Source organism: Eretmochelys imbricata, chromosome 7, assembly GCF_965152235.1.
Source record: "Eretmochelys imbricata isolate rEreImb1 chromosome 7, rEreImb1.hap1, whole genome shotgun sequence".
NCBI classification, from domain to species: Eukaryota; Metazoa; Chordata; order Testudines; family Cheloniidae; genus Eretmochelys; species Eretmochelys imbricata.
The window spans coordinates 102,580,063-102,599,689 of NC_135578.1; the positions used below are offsets into that span (position 1 = coordinate 102,580,063).

The window sequence follows — 19,627 nt, forward strand, 5'->3', positions numbered from 1 at the left end:
ATTTATCCACTGACAGTTTGAACTATTTTATTTCACTTTCTGTATATATACATAAAATGTAGAGTTTTTATGTCGCACAAGAAACATAAATAGGCACTGAATAAAAACTTTTTTTCCATTTAAAAATCCATTATGCATGTAAGAAAATTTCCCATAAAGCAGAAGGCAATTATAACAAACAAACAAACACTAACAGACAGATATTCTACTTTTTCCATAAATTTAACAGATCCTCCCATAATATGTTTGCTTCCTGGTGTGAAAGGGACATTCAGAGAAGTCTCTGATGCATTTCACAACAATATTAGATGGAAGTTACACACAGGGGAGGTAGGTAAGAGAAATACTATGAAAGCTACCTTTTGCTGATTTTTGAGATCATCACTGTAAAAAACCTTCAGCGCCCTTCTCCCCTTACAGGCAGAATCCCCCCCACCCCCCAAAATGCTACCATCTAAATAGTACAAATTGATAGCTTACACAATTATTATAAAAGATTATACATGTGCAATGCTTGCTAGTGAAACCTCTGTGGTTTACTGGAATTTCTAAGGCGGCTTTACAGAAAAGTAGTTAAAACACCATTGCTATGTCTTGTAATTGCACAGTAATGAGGCAATTAAAATGATAACTCAGCATTTTGGTGCACAAAAAAAGTAAGGTAAAAGCTGGCTTTTACATAATTTGGTTTGCTCAGCGTTTTCTATAGAAATGTTCATAGACGTATACCTGAACTGAATCATTACATTCCCTCCCTTAATGGTTAAATAAAACTTCTTCATAACTTCCAAAATTCCCTCATCTTCATGTTGCAAACAAAGTTGAAGAACACTAATTTTAGACAGTGTTATTTCCTATAGACAATTAGAGTTTTATAAGCAACATTAAAATGGAAAAAACAAAACTAAAGCTTTGGTTACAATGAACAGCAATGATAGAGGACAAAAAAAGGATAAAACAACCACTTGTAATGATGTCATGTTCTTATCTTTGTAGGCTTTCATATCGGACTGGTCAAGACACAGCTAATTGTGACACATGCAGGAACAGTGCATGTATTATCTATAGGTAGGTTAAAAATTCTAATATTCCCACTTTTTATTGAGTGAAAGTAATGATTTTATCCACCAATGCAAGATCAAATGTTATTCACTATTATAAATTGCTATTTCAACGAGAAGAAAGGAGAAATAAAAGACCAGAAAATTAATCTTTATTTCACTATAAAATTCAATGAATAAAATATTTTTAATATTAAAACTAAAATATAGGACATGCATATAATCCATGAATGAAGCTGATTCTTTTCACCTCTGCTTTGCAAGTTTAACTGGCTGTTTTAAGCAACACGCTGTGACCTGGAGGGTTTTAGCGTAATTTTGCATCTTTCACCATTGTAAAGAAAACTTATACAATCTTACAGCACTACTCTTATTCAGAAAAAATACCCAAAGGTCCTAGAGAAGACCCTGAATGTGGTGGAACAGGTGCAATTGCACTGCACTTGAGGAGGGAGCAGGAGGGGTTTCTGGCACCTATGTGCCACACAGCTGATCTTCATGGGAGGCTTCTCTGGAACTGCCATAGAACGAGTTGTGGCAGCAGAGAGAATGGGATCTGGCCATTGGATATGCATGTACCTATACTAGTGACCATTACCCCTCTGAAGTAGGGAGAGGCTGCAGAGCAGCTCTGCATCCCTAACCCACTCCATTTACACAGGCTGTAAGCCTATCTTCTACATACAAAATTACTTCAGATCTTAAAGTCAAACCAGTGCAAAAAGAAAGGAGTTTCCACTGCTCCCAGATCTCAACCTAAGCATCACCTAAAATTAAACAAAGCAAACAAAAACTTTACCTCGTAGCAATCACTTGAAATACCTTTTTTCCCAAACTGAAGCCCTTAATGAATTAATGCAAACATCATATTATTTATCAGGATTGCCATCACCAAACAGTTATTGTTCCATGGAGACCGTTCACAAGCAAACTTTCTGCAGAGAAGGATATATGAAAGTCTACAGGTTTCTGCACAAAATCCATTACATTTGCACTGCAATGCATGTTCTATGTAAAGTTTCTCAGAAAAAAAATCCTGCACCTCTAGTTGTTGCCACTTCAGATTGACTTCTAAAATGAATAATTCTATATTTAACACACCATTTATGAACCTTTTGTGTAAGTGTTAAGATCATTCTTAACCATCATAAGATTCATCATTTATTTCTCAGGTTTATGATTTACAAGTAAAACTGGATTAACAATGTACCCCCCTCTGATGCCAAACTGTACCAAGCATTAATACTAGTGGGTTTCATTTTAATATTGCTGAGGGTATATAGCATTTTCTGTACTATGTGATTTGCAGCAAAATATTTCAGAATAGCTTTTCATAGCAATCCTGCATTAGGATTGAGGAAGTAGTATTGGCCAGACCTTATAGCACAGATCATAATCAGACAGGCATGCACTAGACGTGGAAAAATGACACTTCATTGCCACGCATTCTGTACTGTAGATCAAATACAGAGAAGTCCAAATTAAAGTATACAGGACATACCTTGCTTGCCTAACTTGAATAGCACCACTAACTTCATTAGGATGAACCACTGCCTTCTGCATACACATGTGCATGTTTAATAACGTTGCCGCTCACATGCTTCAAGTTAAGCATTGGGTTGTTTTCAAGATCACAACCAATTAGAATAAAGTAAGCAGTATTTTGTACCATCAGAGCAACTGATGGACAGCAACAAATTTGGCTATGAAATTAACAGATTTCTTTACCGGAACCTTTAACATGAGATGAGAGTTCTGCAACAGCAAGAAAGTTTCCAAATTTATTGTAACACTGGATGTTTTAATCACTAGAGAGAAATCAGCGTGCACAAGTTGTAAACATGCATTTCATACTACCTCAAAAACAAGTCTTATGATGCTAAATATAAAATTGTGGAAGACAGTTTGGATTTACTGCATACATAGCTTATTTCTGCAGACTATCGTATCGCTTTGCTGAACAGCTTAAATCCAGTCTACTCTGTAATGAAGTGCTCCAACAATCAATGAGTGTGACAGGGCTATGTCATGACTTTTATAAGGTGTTTTATACTGACCACACAGTTATTGTCATCCCATTGTAGTGAAGGCTACATAAAACCATTGGATGTCTTCATGTATTGCAAGTAACATTAAAAAGTGTGTCTCAGAATTAAATTATCATCCTATCAAGAACTCCTTTTCTGTCTCCTGTCCAGGAGATGCTTATGAAAGTTATTTCAGGGATTCAGGGAACTGTGTTCACAAGAAAATGTGCAACAAGCCTATTAATTATGAGCTAGTTTTTTACACCCCTTACTCAGTCATGCAGGGAAATAATGACTTGCACACCTCATTTCTCTACGTAGTCCTGTTCAGACTGTGACCCACAACGAGGGGGAGGAACTGGGGCTATCTACCCAATTTTCCCTCCCTGCAAACAAGTGAATGAAGAGTGGACAAAGAGCAGAAGTCCCCAGTTCCATCTTCTCTGCTCAGCAGCTACCTATGATCATGAACGTGGAGACAGGAGGGTGGTGAGGATGTTGCTGTATGAAGTGGGGCAGAGCAAATTAGGTATTCTTCCTCTAAGCAAGGGGGGAGAGAAGAAGAAAAAGTATAACTAACACAGCCACAATTTGCTCTCAGATCAGCTTTGGAGGCTGGGCAGCTGTGCACCACCCCTTGCTCAAAGCAGACTGCAAAATTAAAATCTAGCCTTAAACAATAAAGAGCTCTGATTTTGTTTCATCTGTTTTAAAAAGAAGAAAAATTAAGAAAACAAATACTATGTTTATTTCCAATAGACAGTTCCAACCACTCAGTACTTCCATTTCACATGCAGCTAAGAACCATAATCACATACATAATGCAGTAGTGCAGTATAACAGTAATAGTATTGCACACAATAGTCTAGTCAGTGTACATCTACTAGAATTAACAATTAAGCCTACAACCCTTCAGGCAGAAAGGCTGTAGATAAGCATCTCTGATACAAAAAATATGGGACATTAAGATGTTTATGGAGCAAGGATTTGAAGAACAAAATGACAGGTTAATTACCCTATAATTAGTCTCTATATCTAAGGGCCTGTCCAGCTCCCATTAAAATAAATGGATATCATTCTGCTAACTTCAGTGGGAGCTGGATCAGGACTAGATGGTGCAATGTAGAAGGATGAACTTGCAATCTATTGTCAGTATCCTATATGCCTGCTGTACAATATACCATAATAGTTCTACCATTGAAGTTAGCTAAATCACACAGCCCCTCCTTTTAACTTTACACCCATTATATTTATTATAATTTATAGGAAATTAATAGAGAAATTTACTTTAAAATGGTTCACTATAGGTGGTTCTGGTAACTCCATCTAAAGTGGCTTGATGCTTCCCATTACAAGACCCTGGTTTCAGTTGCTTATAACTTCGCCTAATTTCAATCATTTGGGCTGAAATTTTCAATGACAGGCAGTGTCTGAGATTAAAAGTTTTAGCAAAAATGCTTCACCTGTTTCAGAGATCAAGATTAGGGAAAAATATGCTGGCTGTGCAAGAAGACTGGGAGGGGAAGACTGAGATCAAATGAATAGCCCAGGGGAAAAGAAAGGGGAAGCAGAGTGGCTAGGCAAGGAGATTGAGATTTGGATCTGTTGAGAGGAGGGAAAAACAGGTACTTAGACAAAGAATCATAGAATCATAGAATATCAGGGTTGGAAGGGACCTCAGGAGGTCATCTAGTCCAACCCCCTGCTCAAAAGCAGGACCAATCCCCAATTAAATCATCCCAGCCAGGGCTTTGTTAAGCCTGACCTTAAAAACTTCTAAGGAAGGAGATTCCACCACCTCCTTAGGCAACGCATTCCAGTGTTTCACCACCCTCCTAGTGAAAAAGTTTTTCCTAATATCCAACCTAAACCTCCCCCACTGCAACTTGAGACCATTACTCCTTGTCCTGTCCTCTTCTACCACTGAGAATAGTCTAGAACCATCCTCTCTGGAACCACCTCGCAGGTAGTTGAAAGCAGCTATCAAATCCCCCCTCATTCTTCTCTTCTGCAGACTAAACAATCCCAGTTCCCTCAGCCTCTCCTCATAAGTCATTGTTCCAGACCCCTAATCATTTTTGTTGCCCTTCGCTGGACTCTTTCCAATTTATCCACATCCTTCTTGTAGTGTGGGGCCCAAAACTGGACACAGTACTCCAAATGAGGCCTCACCAATGTAGAATAGAGGGGAACGATCACGTCCCTCGATCTGCTCGCTATGCCCCTACTTATACATCCCAAAATGAGCTGATAGGGGGGAAAGGACTGAGATATAGACAGGCTACAGGGGAATGGGAAAGAAGGGGTCAGGACTGGGTTGAGAAAAACAGGAGCAGGAGAGTCTGTGACCAATAGAGAACACTTCACCTTCCTGAATCTGGACTGGAAACCAGTATTCCTGAGTCTCACCATTCCTCTGTCAGCAAAATAAGTGAAATCCATTAGCAAAATGTCTCATCCCCCTCTAGTGCTGGTCCACAGAAAGGGTGAAAACCTACTACTGCTATCAGTTACTTGGTTAGCTCAAGTGGCAGGGGTCTGTGTGGTGGATTGAAAGTTTCCAACTCTGCTTATGAACCTCCTAGGGGGCAATATGATTCCAGATAATGAGTTTGTTTTTTTTAAATCTAGAAAATTATACACAAGAAAGTATGTTCAAAGAACATTAAGGTTGCACACAAGGTAAAGGCAGGCACTCAGAAGACAGGAAATGGCAGAATTAAGTATGTGTGTGTAACATTAATTTGCCCCTTCAGTGTCTGCATTATGATAGTCTTTAATTACACAAACACAATTTTTTCCCCCCACAGGACTCTTGCCTCATTCAGTGTACAGGATGTTCTGGGGATGGGTTATGTAGTGAAGGAGACTGTTGTCTGTGGGACGTCTACCTCATTTGTTGTAGAAGTTTGAAGTTTAGTGACTGAAACGGGAATGCAGTAAGAAATTCCTGCCTCTGCCACAGAGTTACTGTGTGTTGCTGGAACAAAATGTCCAAACATTTCACGGGTGGTCACTAATTGAGTGTTCATTTTCTTGGTGACTGACTTGAGCCCCTGGGATCCAATTTGTAGAGGTGATGAGCATTCACAGCTTCAACTGACGTTAATGAAAGCTGTGCTTTGAACATGTAAAATGCTAAGTACTCTGAAAAATCAGGCCTTAGGTGTCTCAAATTGGGCACCCAAAATTCATGTACACTTTTGACCATAATTCTTCTGTTCCTCCAATTGTGAAATGGGGATAATAGTCCCTCATTTCAGACAGTGTTGTGAAAATAAATTAATTAATATTTGTGAAGCACTCCGATGTTACGCTGATACGTGCTATAAAAAAAAATTAAGAAAATTAATAATTCGGTCTTCAGAGAAGGGTTTGCATCATAGTTGCCAACTTTCACGCGGTAAATAAGCACCCCGACTTTCACAATAAGCCAAAAATCAAGCTAATCCCATTTCAAAACAAGGCCAAAACAAGCCAATCCCTCAGAACCCCAAAACTCTATGTGACTAGATCCCCCTGGCGTGCAGTCTGGACTGTAGTGGCCCCACTGTGCACTCTGACTCTCTCCCCCGCTTACCAGGAGCTGATCAAAAATAAGAAGCAACAAGCTACAAGCCAAACAAGCGACAAGCCAAAAATTAGCCAACAAGCAACTCACAAGCCAATTAAGCCAAAAACAAGCCCAATTTCTGCATTTCTTTTCGCGGGTTTGGCATGTCTGGTTTGCACAGTGTGCAGTAAGTAAAGCATAGGGCTATGTATAGAATAAAGGGGATAAAACAAAATATTAAAAAGCTGCTCATGCAATGAGTACCACACATCCAGTGTACTGAATGGAAAAAATAGTATATGATCTCATAATTAAAGATAACCTCATAATGCATAGGCACCAGGGGGACAAATAACGTTGTACAAAGAACCTTAAATCTGGCAGTCCCTAAATTTAGAGTACTTGACTTGGCAACCTTTATGTTCTCTTAACATAGTTTTTGTGTGTAATATAAGAGCATGTTCAAGTTTAAACAGGATAACAGTAGAAAATGTGTGAGTTTCTCAAATAAGCAATCCCCTCTTTATTTTTTAAACTGGTTTAAGTGAAGCAGAACAGCACATTTACAGCAATGAATCAATTGCCCTGCTGACTATCCAACTGCATCCAGTAATGTCAAGTGCAGCAGTACTGAGAAACTGGAATGTAGAACTGATTAATGTAATTAACTTTTTTCTGAAGATGACATTTTAAAAATATTAATGTGATCTAGCTTAATAGCTGAAGTCTAATTAAAGACCATCATGACATGGAAGAAGATTAAAAATGATTCAGTACTTTAAGTTTTTATCTTTTTCTTGAATTTGTAGATTGTCAAAATATACCGAGTATTTTAGCAAACGTTTTAAGTTTGCGTTACTAATACGATATTTGCCAATATGTAATTTACATTTTCCACAGAGATTGCTATTACTTTTGTAACTTTTTAGATTTTTTTTTCACACTGATAAGAGTGAATCACTAATACTTTTGAAGAGGAAAAAGTAAGAGAGAAAAAACTTTTAAGTCACTTTTCCCCCTTTTAAATAAATGGATAACTGATAAATCATATGAGGGAAAGCTCTACTGTGTATTGAAAAGTTAAACACTTTTTAAAAGAGAATATATTTGATTTTTACCTTTTGAGTAAAGGTAATAGCAGTTTTCTTGAAATTCTAACATTATAATGTGGACTTAGACCAAATTTTTATAGCAAAGTTTACCTGACAACACTTAGATATGTAGTCTTTTGTACATACAGGTTTTTATTATAAGCATCAGCTGGATAAAACAGGCCATATCCTGCTATTATTCTCTATGCCAAATTCCAGTGAAAGTCAACTATATAACAATGAGAGGGGAAACAGAGGTCTCTTTTCCTTCAAAAATGCCATGGAAAAATAGACAGTGAAACAGGTGTTCACTGGATACACAGACTGTACTGTATCGTACAGGCACATACATTCCCACTAGTTACTACAAAGAGAATGGGAGGGCCCAAAATTGAAGTCTCTATAGATATCGGTAGGGCAATAATACACATTTAAGATCTTCTTTTCCCCAAGCCCCAATTATTTTTGGTATTAGAAGTAAACTAAACAGTTTGACAGGGATTAAAAACACTGACATACTACTGTTTACTTTCTCCCATTTTACAAGATAAGCAAACTTAACTACATCTCCCTATTTATAGCACATGTCAATTCTTCATTATCTTTAATGCAAGTGAAAAATTATCTTGTTAGACCTGGAGAGTGTAGGTAGATGGTTGTGTAAATATAACAACGGGTTCTGCCAGTGTAGTACCACTATTCTGTCACTACACTTCTCATGATTCAATTGTGCTAAATCATACAAAGGTTTTGTGATGCAAACTACTAACCTACAGAGGTTAGCCTACTTTATGCTTTAAGTTCAAAGTCAAACTTCTATTAACAGAGAGCTCCACCACCATAACCCTTAAAGAATCAATATGAAGCTCTTATTACATAGCAATAGACTAACATTTAGTTAACATAAAAATATTCAGCATACTATGGAATGACACTAAGTTCTAGACCACATATAGGATAATGAAAATAGTCAAAAATCCCAATTTTAAGTAGTAAAATAAACTTAACAATTCAAGTGTTCATTTTGCTTTATCAAATGTTCAAGTATAGAAAATCTCTTCCATTAGTATTAAGATCACAAAATATGAGATCACAAATACATCCTTTCAGAATTGGCTATCTTTTACAAATGGAGGTATACCACTGAATTAGATTATAAAAACAAGAAAAAAATTAAATGGTGCACTATCAAGACAACTCAAAACTAAAGTCTAATGAAATCTTATCGTTAAGGGAGGTAATGGTATTGGTAAGCAGAAATTGTGCCAATTCAATCATGTCCAATGCCCACTTGGAATAAAATCTTTGCAGCCTGTGTCATTATCTCTTAGTGCCCTTTCCATTCCTGCTTAAATTATTATCACTTGTGAATTTAAATTCTTTAACAACATGAATCAATGTGGGGCAAATTAGCCTTCTGTTTAATATTTTGTGCATTACTCTTAGGCATTTATCATGAATAATATGAAACTGGGAACATCCTACAGAATTCACAATAGATTTCACATAGGTCAGAAGTATTCTATATAGTCCATTCAAGGTTATTTTAGCTTCTGGAAAGATTCTTTTATTAACCAGATTAGTAGTCAATTTCTGCAGAGAAAAAAAAACCTGATTAAACCAGACTATAGAACTGTAGTTATTGAGAAATATTACTGAAAGCCACATCAACCAATAATGCAGACATTTTCTACTCCTACAAAATTTTTAAATTGTATTTGCTATTTTAAACAAGTTTTGTCCTTGGTATTAAAGTTCTTCTGATGTTGAGTTCTGACAACTGAATTGAAAATAGATTATTCAAGTCTATGAAATTTAATCCTCTCAATACAACAGCAGCAAATGAAACAAGTTCATAGGTTAAAAATCACAAAAAAGCTAATTAGATAGCAGAAAATCCTCACAGAACTAAGTTTCCCTTACCTATCAATGTCAGAAGTCTAGGAAAAGGTCTATTAAATTAAAGTCAATATGGGATAGAGAAAAGAAGAAAAAAGTAAGTAGATAGACTGAAAAACTGCCAATATATATGCATAACCAACTGCATGTGCATCGCTTGTTTGTGAAGTATCAAACATACTTGTATTAATATTCAATTTAAAACTGTGTAATTTTAAAATTTTGATATAAATCTGTTGGCCTGTATTTTCAAAAGCAACTAGTCACTTTGGCTCCAAAGCTTCAAAGAACTTACACATGAGTAGCCCCAATGAGTCCAATTAATTAAAAAATATATTTTTGGTAAGTTAGAAATGGCGGGGGTGGGGTGGTGAATGAAGTGTAATGGTATTTCAGATATTCTTCTCTTCCCATTCCAATCGGACTACTTGTGCACATCAGTTAAGCAAGCATGTAAACACTTGCAGGATCCAGGCCTTAATGTGTACTCATGTCACATATTAGGTAATCAAGTGAACATACAAAAGGCACTACATTAGGCCTTAAGTATTTTAGGAACTGACTGTAACCAAGCCACATGAGGTATTCTCAATAAATGTTTCAGTAACTGCAAATATACCTACAGTTCCACTGCATGCTCCTGTGTGTACACACACATCCTTGTTTTTACCTTGCCAAGTATATATGTTTAAATTCATAGGGCTGATTAAAAAGATAAATAGTACTGGCTAATAGATAGAGTTAGGAACAAAAAGATTCTCCAAACAGTGTTGTCAATGCAGCTTGATCATGATTGCACTGAAGTCCTGGCTCTCCTAGTTATGCCCCACTCTTACACCAACTACAGTACAACAGGCCAAATTGTGTAGTGATTTTATTAAATGTGTAAGAGACTGCCAAACTCCTTAATATACACAATGTCTCCTAGCCTCATCCTCCAAACTGTCATCAGACACCTTTACTTGTAAATAATTTTAACAAGGCGTACAAATAAAAATCTTTGAAATCCAGTGCCAATCATTGGAATGATCCATCAGTTCAATAGTTCTCCACATCAGGGGGATGCTTGGGTTTTTATTTTTTTAATTTAGTCAAATAGATGAAATTAAGAGCTATACATTCTAAAATAATTCAACTCTGGACTTAAGCCAACAAAAACAAAAAATACTTGAGATAAATGTTGACAGTTGTGGCTCAGTATTCTACAGTTTCCTGATCAGTGCATAAACATAGCTATCTTATATGGTAAAGTAAAGTAGGAAAGGAAAACACCCCTATTCAGGAGAGTGGTTAAACACAGGCTTAGTTTTAAGCAAGTGTGAGTGCTTTTTTTTAATTGGATCTAGAGCAAATAACAATGCTAAATTCTTTTGGTCAATTTATATTAATGTCTTCAATATTTAGTTTTAAGGTTTTCTTTTATATACACACACACACACACACACACACACACACAAAATGTAAGTGTTTTAGGAAGTATTTTGGGAATATTCTATTGAACATCATTATATAAATTTATATTCTGATTTACAGAAGAGTTGAGCACCTTCATCTCCCACTGAAAGGGAGGCTACAGAGGCTTATCACTTCCAAAAATTCAGGATACATCATGTTTACTTCCAGAGATGAAGTCAGTGGCAAAACCCCACGTTCTCTTGAGCTATGAACCAAAAAGAGAGATAACCAAAAAAAAGCAGAAAAACTGCTTAGGAAGTGACATGGGAAAGCAGGTTTCAAATGCCTCTCAGTCTGGCTATTGGAGCATTCAATATACTGTTAAGGCCACTGAAGTTTAGTAACTTTAGTTACACAGATCACCTCTGAAGTGTAGTTCTGATCTGAGAAAAAACCATTTGAAAATGGTACCTTCTTATTGAACAGATCTGCTCCCTTTACACACTAAGTCATATTCATTCACGTGAATGAGAAAAGTACATTTTTGCTACTCTTAACCATTAGTCCGGCAGAGCTAGCATAGCTATGGGTGAGCAGTATGCTAATTCTTCTAGTGCATTAGCAGAATAATCCCAATTACAGAACCACTTGCACCTGTGCAACCCCACTGACAGCAATGGGATGCCCCAGATGTAACGGAATGCCGCAGAACCTTTATTAACAGTGATATGCTAGAAGGAAACAAATCTGCTTGGTTTTCTGATCCTAAATTTGCAGGATTAATAGTTTATAACAATTTTTTAAAATCTCTTTTTGTTGTAAAGTAAGCCCATTTCATATTCAGGCTATTGAGAAACAAACAAAAATAAATGATTTCAACTTTTGATAGCACCCATACCCTGCTCTAGACACCTTACAATAATTAAAATGAGTAATACTAAAATATATAACAATATACTCACAATGCCATAATAGTTGCCCTTAATAGTAACCATGCATCTAACTTCTCCACATTGTCATCATGTCCACAGGTTAACAAATCTGGGTTCTGGGACACGAAGGAAGGGACAAGATCCCGAATTCAGAGCCCATCAGAAAAATACCTTCCTCTTCAGCCCCATTCTTACTTAATCAGAGATGCTGCTAAATTAAGCATGTCTGCTGATTGTAATTCCTATGGTACTGTACCAAATAACAGAGACAATCTGTAGAATAGGAAGGGCCCTTAAACTCTATCCAGAAATTAACAGCCAGTGCAGACTACAGAACAATGACTACATGAAGCTGTAAAGTAGGCAGGCTTGGCAGAATTCAATTTTTTTGTTATTTTGTGGATACTACCAATACTTATTTTTAACCAGTTTTTCTATTTTTGGTTATTTAAATTTTCACAGATGTGAAAAATTATGGAGAGGGGTCAGACAATTATTTAATGACAGTAGACACAGATTCAAAAAGTTTAAGCTTTATAACCATTAACACAAATTTTTAATGTTGTATTTTAAAATATACAAAGTAAATAGTCGTAAAATCAAATGCTAGTAAGTTCTCAAGCAGCATTTTCTCATCTTACCTATCTGTAAATTTCAGTCATCATCAGTGGAAATATTTTTTCATCAGTTTGTGGATATAGGATAATACGACATTTATCGATCTTTACTTACCAGTAAAAAAACAAATCTTTCCAAGCCTAAAAGTAGGCGTGATTCTAATCTCACTAATATTAGTTTTAAAAGTGTAAGAAGGATACACAGATAACCTTTGCCAATGCATCAACCATGCCAGGAAACCTAGTCACAGAATTAGTTGACTGCTGAACAAGGACATTGCCGCTCATGTCGCTCCACTAACCCTCTTAATGGCCTTAAATACACAATGAATAGGAGGGATGAGAAATTAGACCCATACAGTACCCCAATCTGAAAAAGCCATCACCCAAAGCCATCCTCTGGTATCTCTCACAAATTACCCATGATACTGCCATGCTTTCCTCCAGCACACTGCATCAGAATGCAACCTCACAGACAGTATCGCAGAGACCAGAGGAATCTATTGGCATAGCATTTTTAATAAATCAGAATGTCAGTGAGGGCTTTGCAAAACTGTTGTAATATTATTTATTTTTAGACATGATTTCTCAATTGTTACCTTGTAAACAACCAACATGTTTCAGTTTGTTACTATTTTATTTCTTTCAGCAATGTGTATTAATTATGTAAGATTCTTAGATAAGGAGTAAATCCAACAGAATTTCCAAGTTTGTTGCTAGATCTCATCCCATATACCATATGGGGGAAACTAGTGTTTATGACTCAGCAGACTCTCTGCTCAAAACCATACACATGATCAACAGTAATTTTAAAACTTGTTCTGTTCCCAGCATTTTTAAATATATTCATTCATGAAAAAAGTATTCTACAGTAATAATCGAAAACACTACAGTTTCCAATATTTGATCCTGCGGTGTTCGGGGTTATTACTGTTGAATGCTTTTTTGTTGTTTTAATAAAGGACTGCTACAAGCATATGTTATCTTAAAAAGCTTAGTCAAATTAGCAAAAGGAAACCAAAGGAGGAAAAAATTATTACTAAAGAAAAAAGATCCAGCTATGCTTTAGGTAATATATTGGTTTCATTTTACTGCAGATGTAGGTTAAAATGCATTTGTACACTCACCCACAGTTTCTTTTAAAAGTTAAAGGCGCTTATGTTGCTTGAACTCCTCCTCATCAGAAACAAGACAAGAATCCTACTTGAAAAGAGTGAAGAGAAAGGAGAAAAAAGGGGATCAGGAAGGAGGGAAACTAGTTTGACGTGAAGTGATAAATGAAAGGCTAGAATGGAGGCAATTCCTAGAGTAACCTTGCTGGGGAGTTACAAATCATGCTGCTATCCCTGCTGATTGTTCATTGCAATTTTGGTATAAATATGTAGCTATACATCTACTATTAAAGATAAATGTTATTGGTTAAAGGGACTGCTGCCTTATATTTCTTTATATTTAACATTTGTATGTAGTTCTATTGGCGTGGGTAGCATTTTACAGAGACAAAGACAAGCTCCTTGCCTAAAGAGTTTATAATCTAAATTAGATACGACATGAAACGGGGGTGGGTGGGGGGGACGTGTCAAGCGAGAGAGAGGAACGCTAATTTACACAAACTACGATTATGACAGATGTATGCTTTCACAAAGTATGCATTATATTGTGCCACTTACAAACGCATGAGCGTGCACGTACATATGCATACAAAATTAAAGGACATTGTCGACCTTGCAAAGCACTCAAAAGTTAGCAAATGCCAGCATTTCCTAACTTTTGAGAGCCTGACTTTTCAACTTAAATAATGTTCTTTTAATATTTTTTTGGGGGGGAGGGGAGGTTGTATGAAGTTGTCATGATATAATGCAAATTATTAAAGCAACTACCTCTCGTAATGCTAATGCCTGTAGATCCTTCATTTGGCCCTCCGAGCAGATGCATTATGAGACAGTCTTTAATTGCATGATCATATAACTGTTTTTCCACAGAATTTTGCCTAATTCAGGGCACTGGATTCATATCTTATCCTCATGGTTCAATGTGGGGCCCAATCCCTTCTTTACTGCACATTCTTCAAACCCTGCTCTGAAGACAGTATTATTAATTTCCTCAGGGGCTTTTCTCTGGCACCCATCACTATAAAATCTGAGTGCTTCACAACAATTGATCTTCACAAAACACCTGTGAGAAGAGTGGGTATTATTATCCCCATTTTATAGATGGGGAAGTGAAGCACAGACAGATTATAAAGTCAAAAGTAGCTACTAATTTTGGATACCCAATTTGAGACGCCTAGGACCTAATTTTTCACAGTGCCTAGCATTATACAGCACTTTATATAGAATCACAGAAATATAGAGATGGAAGAGACCTCAAGCACTGCGGCATGACCACGTATACCATCCCTGACAGAGGTTTGTTCAACCTGTTCTTAAAAATCTCCAGTGATGGGGATTCCACAGCCTCCATTGGGAGCCTGTTCCAGATCTCAGCTACCCTTGTAGTTAGAAAGATTTTCCTAATATATAGCCTAAATCTCCCTTGCTGCAGATACAGCTGATTACTTCTCCTACCTTCACTGGACTTTCTTACAGTGTGGTGCCCAGAACTGGACACAGTACTCTAGTTGGGGCCTCATCAGTGCTGAGTAGAGTGGGACAATTACCTTCCAAGTCCTCCAGACAAGACTCCTGTAATACACCCCAGAGGATAATAGCCTTTTTAGCAACTAGATCACATTGTTGACTCAGTCAATTTGTGATCCACCATAACCCCCACTTCCTTTTCTGCAATACGATTACCTAGCCAGTTATTCCTCATTTTGTTGTTGTTCATTTGATTTTTGTTCTGCTTAAGTGTAGTACTTTGCACTTGTCTCTACTGAGTTCCATCCTGTTGATTTCAGGCCAATTCTCCGATTTTTCACAGATATTTTGAATTCTTTTAATCCTCTCTTCCAAAAGACTTGCAACCCTTCCCTGCTTGTTGTCTTCCACAAATTTTACAAGCGGACTCTTCATTTCCTTATCCAAGTCATAAATGAAAACAGAGAATAGTACTACCTAGGACTGACCCCTGCACGACCCCATCAGATACATACCCCAAATTTGACAGCAAACCACTGAGAACTCCTCTTTGAGCATGGTCTTTCAACCAGTTTTGCACCCACCAAATGGTAATTACATCTAGACCTTACTTCTCTAGTTTGCATATGAGAAAGTCATGTGGGACTGTGTCAAAGGCCTTACTAAAAATCAAGATATATCATGTCTACTGCTTCCTTCTATCCAGTAGGCCAGTAACCCTGGCAAAGAAGAAGATTAGTTTGTTCTTGGCAAATTGGCATTTGTTCTTGACAAATCCATGCTGGCTATTAGTTATAATCCTATTATCTTCTGGGTGCTTACAAATTGATTTCTTAATAATTTGTCCCAGTATTTTTCCAGGTATCAACGTTAGGCTGACTGATCTATAATTCCTCAGGTCCTCTTTTTCCCCTTTTTAAAGAGAGATGCTATGTTTGCCCCTCTCCAGTCCTCTGAGACCTTACCCATCTCCATGATTTCTCAAAGATAATCAGCTAGCGGTTCTGAAATCATTTCAGTTAGTTCCTTAAGTACCCTAGGATGAACTGCAACTTTAATACATCTAACATTTCTAAATATTCTTTAACCTGTTCTTTCCCTATTTTGGCTTGTAATACTTCCCTTTTGTTGTTAATATTAATTATAATTATCTATGTTAAGCATCTGGTCACAATTTTTCCTTTTCAGTGTAAAAAAGCAAAATAGGCATTAAACATCTCAGTCTTCTTGGTGTCATCCATTATCATCTCTCCCTCCCTGCTAAGAAAGGACCTACGCTTTCCTTTGTATTTCTCTTGCTCCAAATGTATTTATAGAACCTCTTCTTATTGCCCTTTATGTCTCTTGCTAGGTATACCTCATTTTGTGCCTTAGCCCTTTTGCTTTTTCCCTACATGCTTGGTGCTGTTCTTTTGTACTCATCTTTAGTGATTTGTCCATGTTTCTACTTTTTGTAGGATTCCTTTTTAATTTTCAGGTCATTACACCATTCTCATGGAGCCATATTGGCCTCTTACTGTTCTTATCTTTCCTTTCCGTCAGGATAGTTTGCTGGTTTGCCTTTAATATTGTCAGAGAAACTGTGAACTCTCCTGAACAACTGCTTGTGTACAAAGCACAGCTCCCATTGACCTCAGTTGCACTGTTAGTGCCCAGCACTTCTGCAAATCAGACCCTGAGGTCTCAAGTCAAGTGCCCATAAAATAAGAATTAGTGGCTGCCTGTGAAAAGTTTGGTGTTACTTGCCCAGCATTACACAGGAACTCTGTGACAAAGTCAGGGATAGAATCCAGTTTTCCAGGGCAGCATTCAACTGCCTTAACCATGAAACCATCCTTTCTTTCCCTTCAATCCCCTGCCTCAATCACTGCACACCTTCCAACTTTTGCAATAAATGTAGCAGAGGATCTACACACAACAGCCTTCTTCACTACACAGCCTTGATTAACTCCCAGAGCAGGTCCATCCTGTGTACTTAATGAGGCAGGTGTCCTATGGGGAAAAAAAGAGCATGTGCTCATGTAATTCAAGACGGTCTCAATCCACACGCAGAAGGGAGGGGGAACCTTCATTTTGGGGTTTCCTACTTGATTATGCACCTTTAATAATGTTCTAACAGAGGGATAAGGGCGTAGGCAGAATTTACTAGGTTTTTTTAAAAATAAGCTGAAAAATCAGAAATGCCATCATGTCACATCATATTGACCCCCACATGGGTCATTCTGCCATTTGAGCTGAAAGAGTAGCTGATAGCAGTAACAGGTTTTCATCCAGTGTGGACTAGCACTAGAAGGGGATGATATACACTGCCAAAGGGTTTCACAGATGAATGATGAGATTCAAAAATCACAAGTTCCGTTCCAGGCTCCAGAGAGGAGTCTGCTCTAGTGGGCACAGACCGTTCTGCCTTTCCTTCTCTCTCCCTACTCTCAACCTTCTGCTCATTCCCCAGTCCTTTGGCCAGCCATTCCCAATCACCTCCCCCTCCACTCCCTTGTCCAATTTCTCCCCTCCCAGCTCCTCATCCAATCTTTCTCTTCCCCCTCCGCTCCCCCACCTCCAATTGCCTGCCCCCTACCTACATTCCCTGTCTCCACTGGTTCCCACTCCTGGTCTTCTCAACCAGGAAGTCCCAACCTCTTTCCACCCCAATCCCCAGGTTCTCTAGCCCCTCCGCCCCCGCCCTCCCACCAGCCTACAGTCCCAGTATTGCACTCCCGTCCAGGCCCCTGTCCCAGTCTATGCCCCCTGCTCTGGCTCTTGTCTCCTCTGCATTGGAATTATCCACTTTCCTTTCCCGTGTTGCCTGGGCATCAGCAGAGGGGAGTACCGAGAACACGGAAGAGACAGACTCCTTCCCCTTAGTTCCGGTGCCTAGCCCCAGCACAACCCGTAGTAGCACAGAGCTTTAATTCAAAGCAAAGTCCTGCTCAGCTGCAGGCTGAATCATGTTTTTTTGAAAATGAAGTGTTCTGTGTTCATATATACTAAGGTCAGAAGGGACCATTATGAACATCTAGTCCAACCTCCTGCACAACGCAGGCCACAGAATCTCACCCACCCACTCCTGCGAAAAACCTCTCACCTATGTCTGAGCTATTGAAGTCCTCAAATCGTGGTTTAAAGACTTCAAGGAGCAGAGAATCCTCCAGCAAGTGACCAGTGCCCCATGCTACAGAGGAAGGCGAAAAACCTCCAGGGCCTCTTCCTATCTGCCCTGGAGGAAAATTCCTTTCCGACCCCAAATATGGCGATCAGCTAAACTCTGAGCATATGGGCAAGATTCAGCAGCCAGATACCCAGGAAAGAATTTCTGTAGTAACTCAGATCCCACCCCATCTAACATCCCATCACAGGCCATTGGGCCTATTTACCATGAATAGTTAAAGATCAATTAATTACCAAAATCATGTTATCCCATCATACCATCTCCTCCATAAACTTATTGAGTTTAATCTTAAAGCCAGATAGGTCTTTTGCCCCCACTGCTTCCCTAGGACACTCTAGCATGTCTCTACTGAGAGTGCGCAGTTCTTAAAGACTAATAATTTGGGCACATTTGGGTGGATTTTCACAGGGATGACAAAAGGCACATTCTTGACACAAAAGTCGCTCCCCTTACCCACGAAATTGCAAGTTGTTGGAAACAGTTGAACTGCTTGGGTTGAAATTTACACACAAATACAAATTCAGCCAGAGTTAGGCACCTGGCATGGAAAATTTCAGCCCAACTGGTTAAAAACTGTCAAAGATAGAAGCGACTGTAGGTTATCTCGGGCAAACTTAATATTTAGGCAGTGCTACCATCCCCGTATATCATATTTAGCATTGTCTCTTGTTTCTGGTGAGGTTTGTTATTTATTAATTTTTAGGCCAGTCTAATAAAAGCTAAAGCTACTTATTCTGCTTCCCTTTCACATGTTCAGTAATACCTCACTCAGAGCACTGATGCCAACAATAAAACACACAAGTAAGTGTGATGCAGCCATCACTTTTATTAAGCTTGTGTGGGTCATTGTGGGAGAGACTGAGGAAAAAGTGGGGAAGATTCTGAAGGTAAATGAGACTGTGTGGCTGACATGAAGGTATGCAAGATTATCAGAGTGTAGAGTTCAAGCAGAAGAGTGGTAAGAGGTAACATCTAAGTGGTCAAAGATCTGCAGCTCCCTGAAGACAAGGGCAAGGGGTTTCAATCTGATATCGATGTAGATGAGGAAAATGCAGGGACTCGAGTGGGGATGACCTGGTCAGAGCAGCAGATGACAACTTTGGCAATGGTATTTTGGATACTCTATAAGGGTGCTATGTTGGAATCAGGCAGATCAGAAAGAAGGTTGTAATAGTCTAGGCATGAGATAAGTGTTTGGAAGTAGAGATAAAGGAGGAGGGATACATTTTGGATATATTGTAGAGGAGGAAATGACACTTTTTTAGCAATAGCCTAGATGTACCAAAGCCAACCAAGCCCAGAAT

The 19,627-nt window shown here is 38.2% G+C and overlaps 2 protein-coding genes across 2 annotated transcripts in view; one reads left to right on the forward strand and one right to left on the reverse strand.

Annotated features, from left to right (window-relative positions):
* DOCK1 (dedicator of cytokinesis 1) overlaps positions 1-19,627 on the reverse strand; it is a 549,703-nt gene that overhangs the window by 359,400 nt on the left and 170,676 nt on the right. The gene's annotated exons all lie outside the window — the stretch shown is intronic.
* Positions 1-19,627, forward strand: part of INSYN2A (inhibitory synaptic factor 2A) — a 57,359-nt gene that overhangs the window by 32,885 nt on the left and 4,847 nt on the right. Inside the window, exon 2 of the mRNA XM_077820983.1 lies at positions 997-1,068. Within this exon, the coding sequence (XP_077677109.1) occupies positions 997-1,068 (72 nt within the window). The remainder of the gene's footprint in view (positions 1-996; positions 1,069-19,627) is intronic.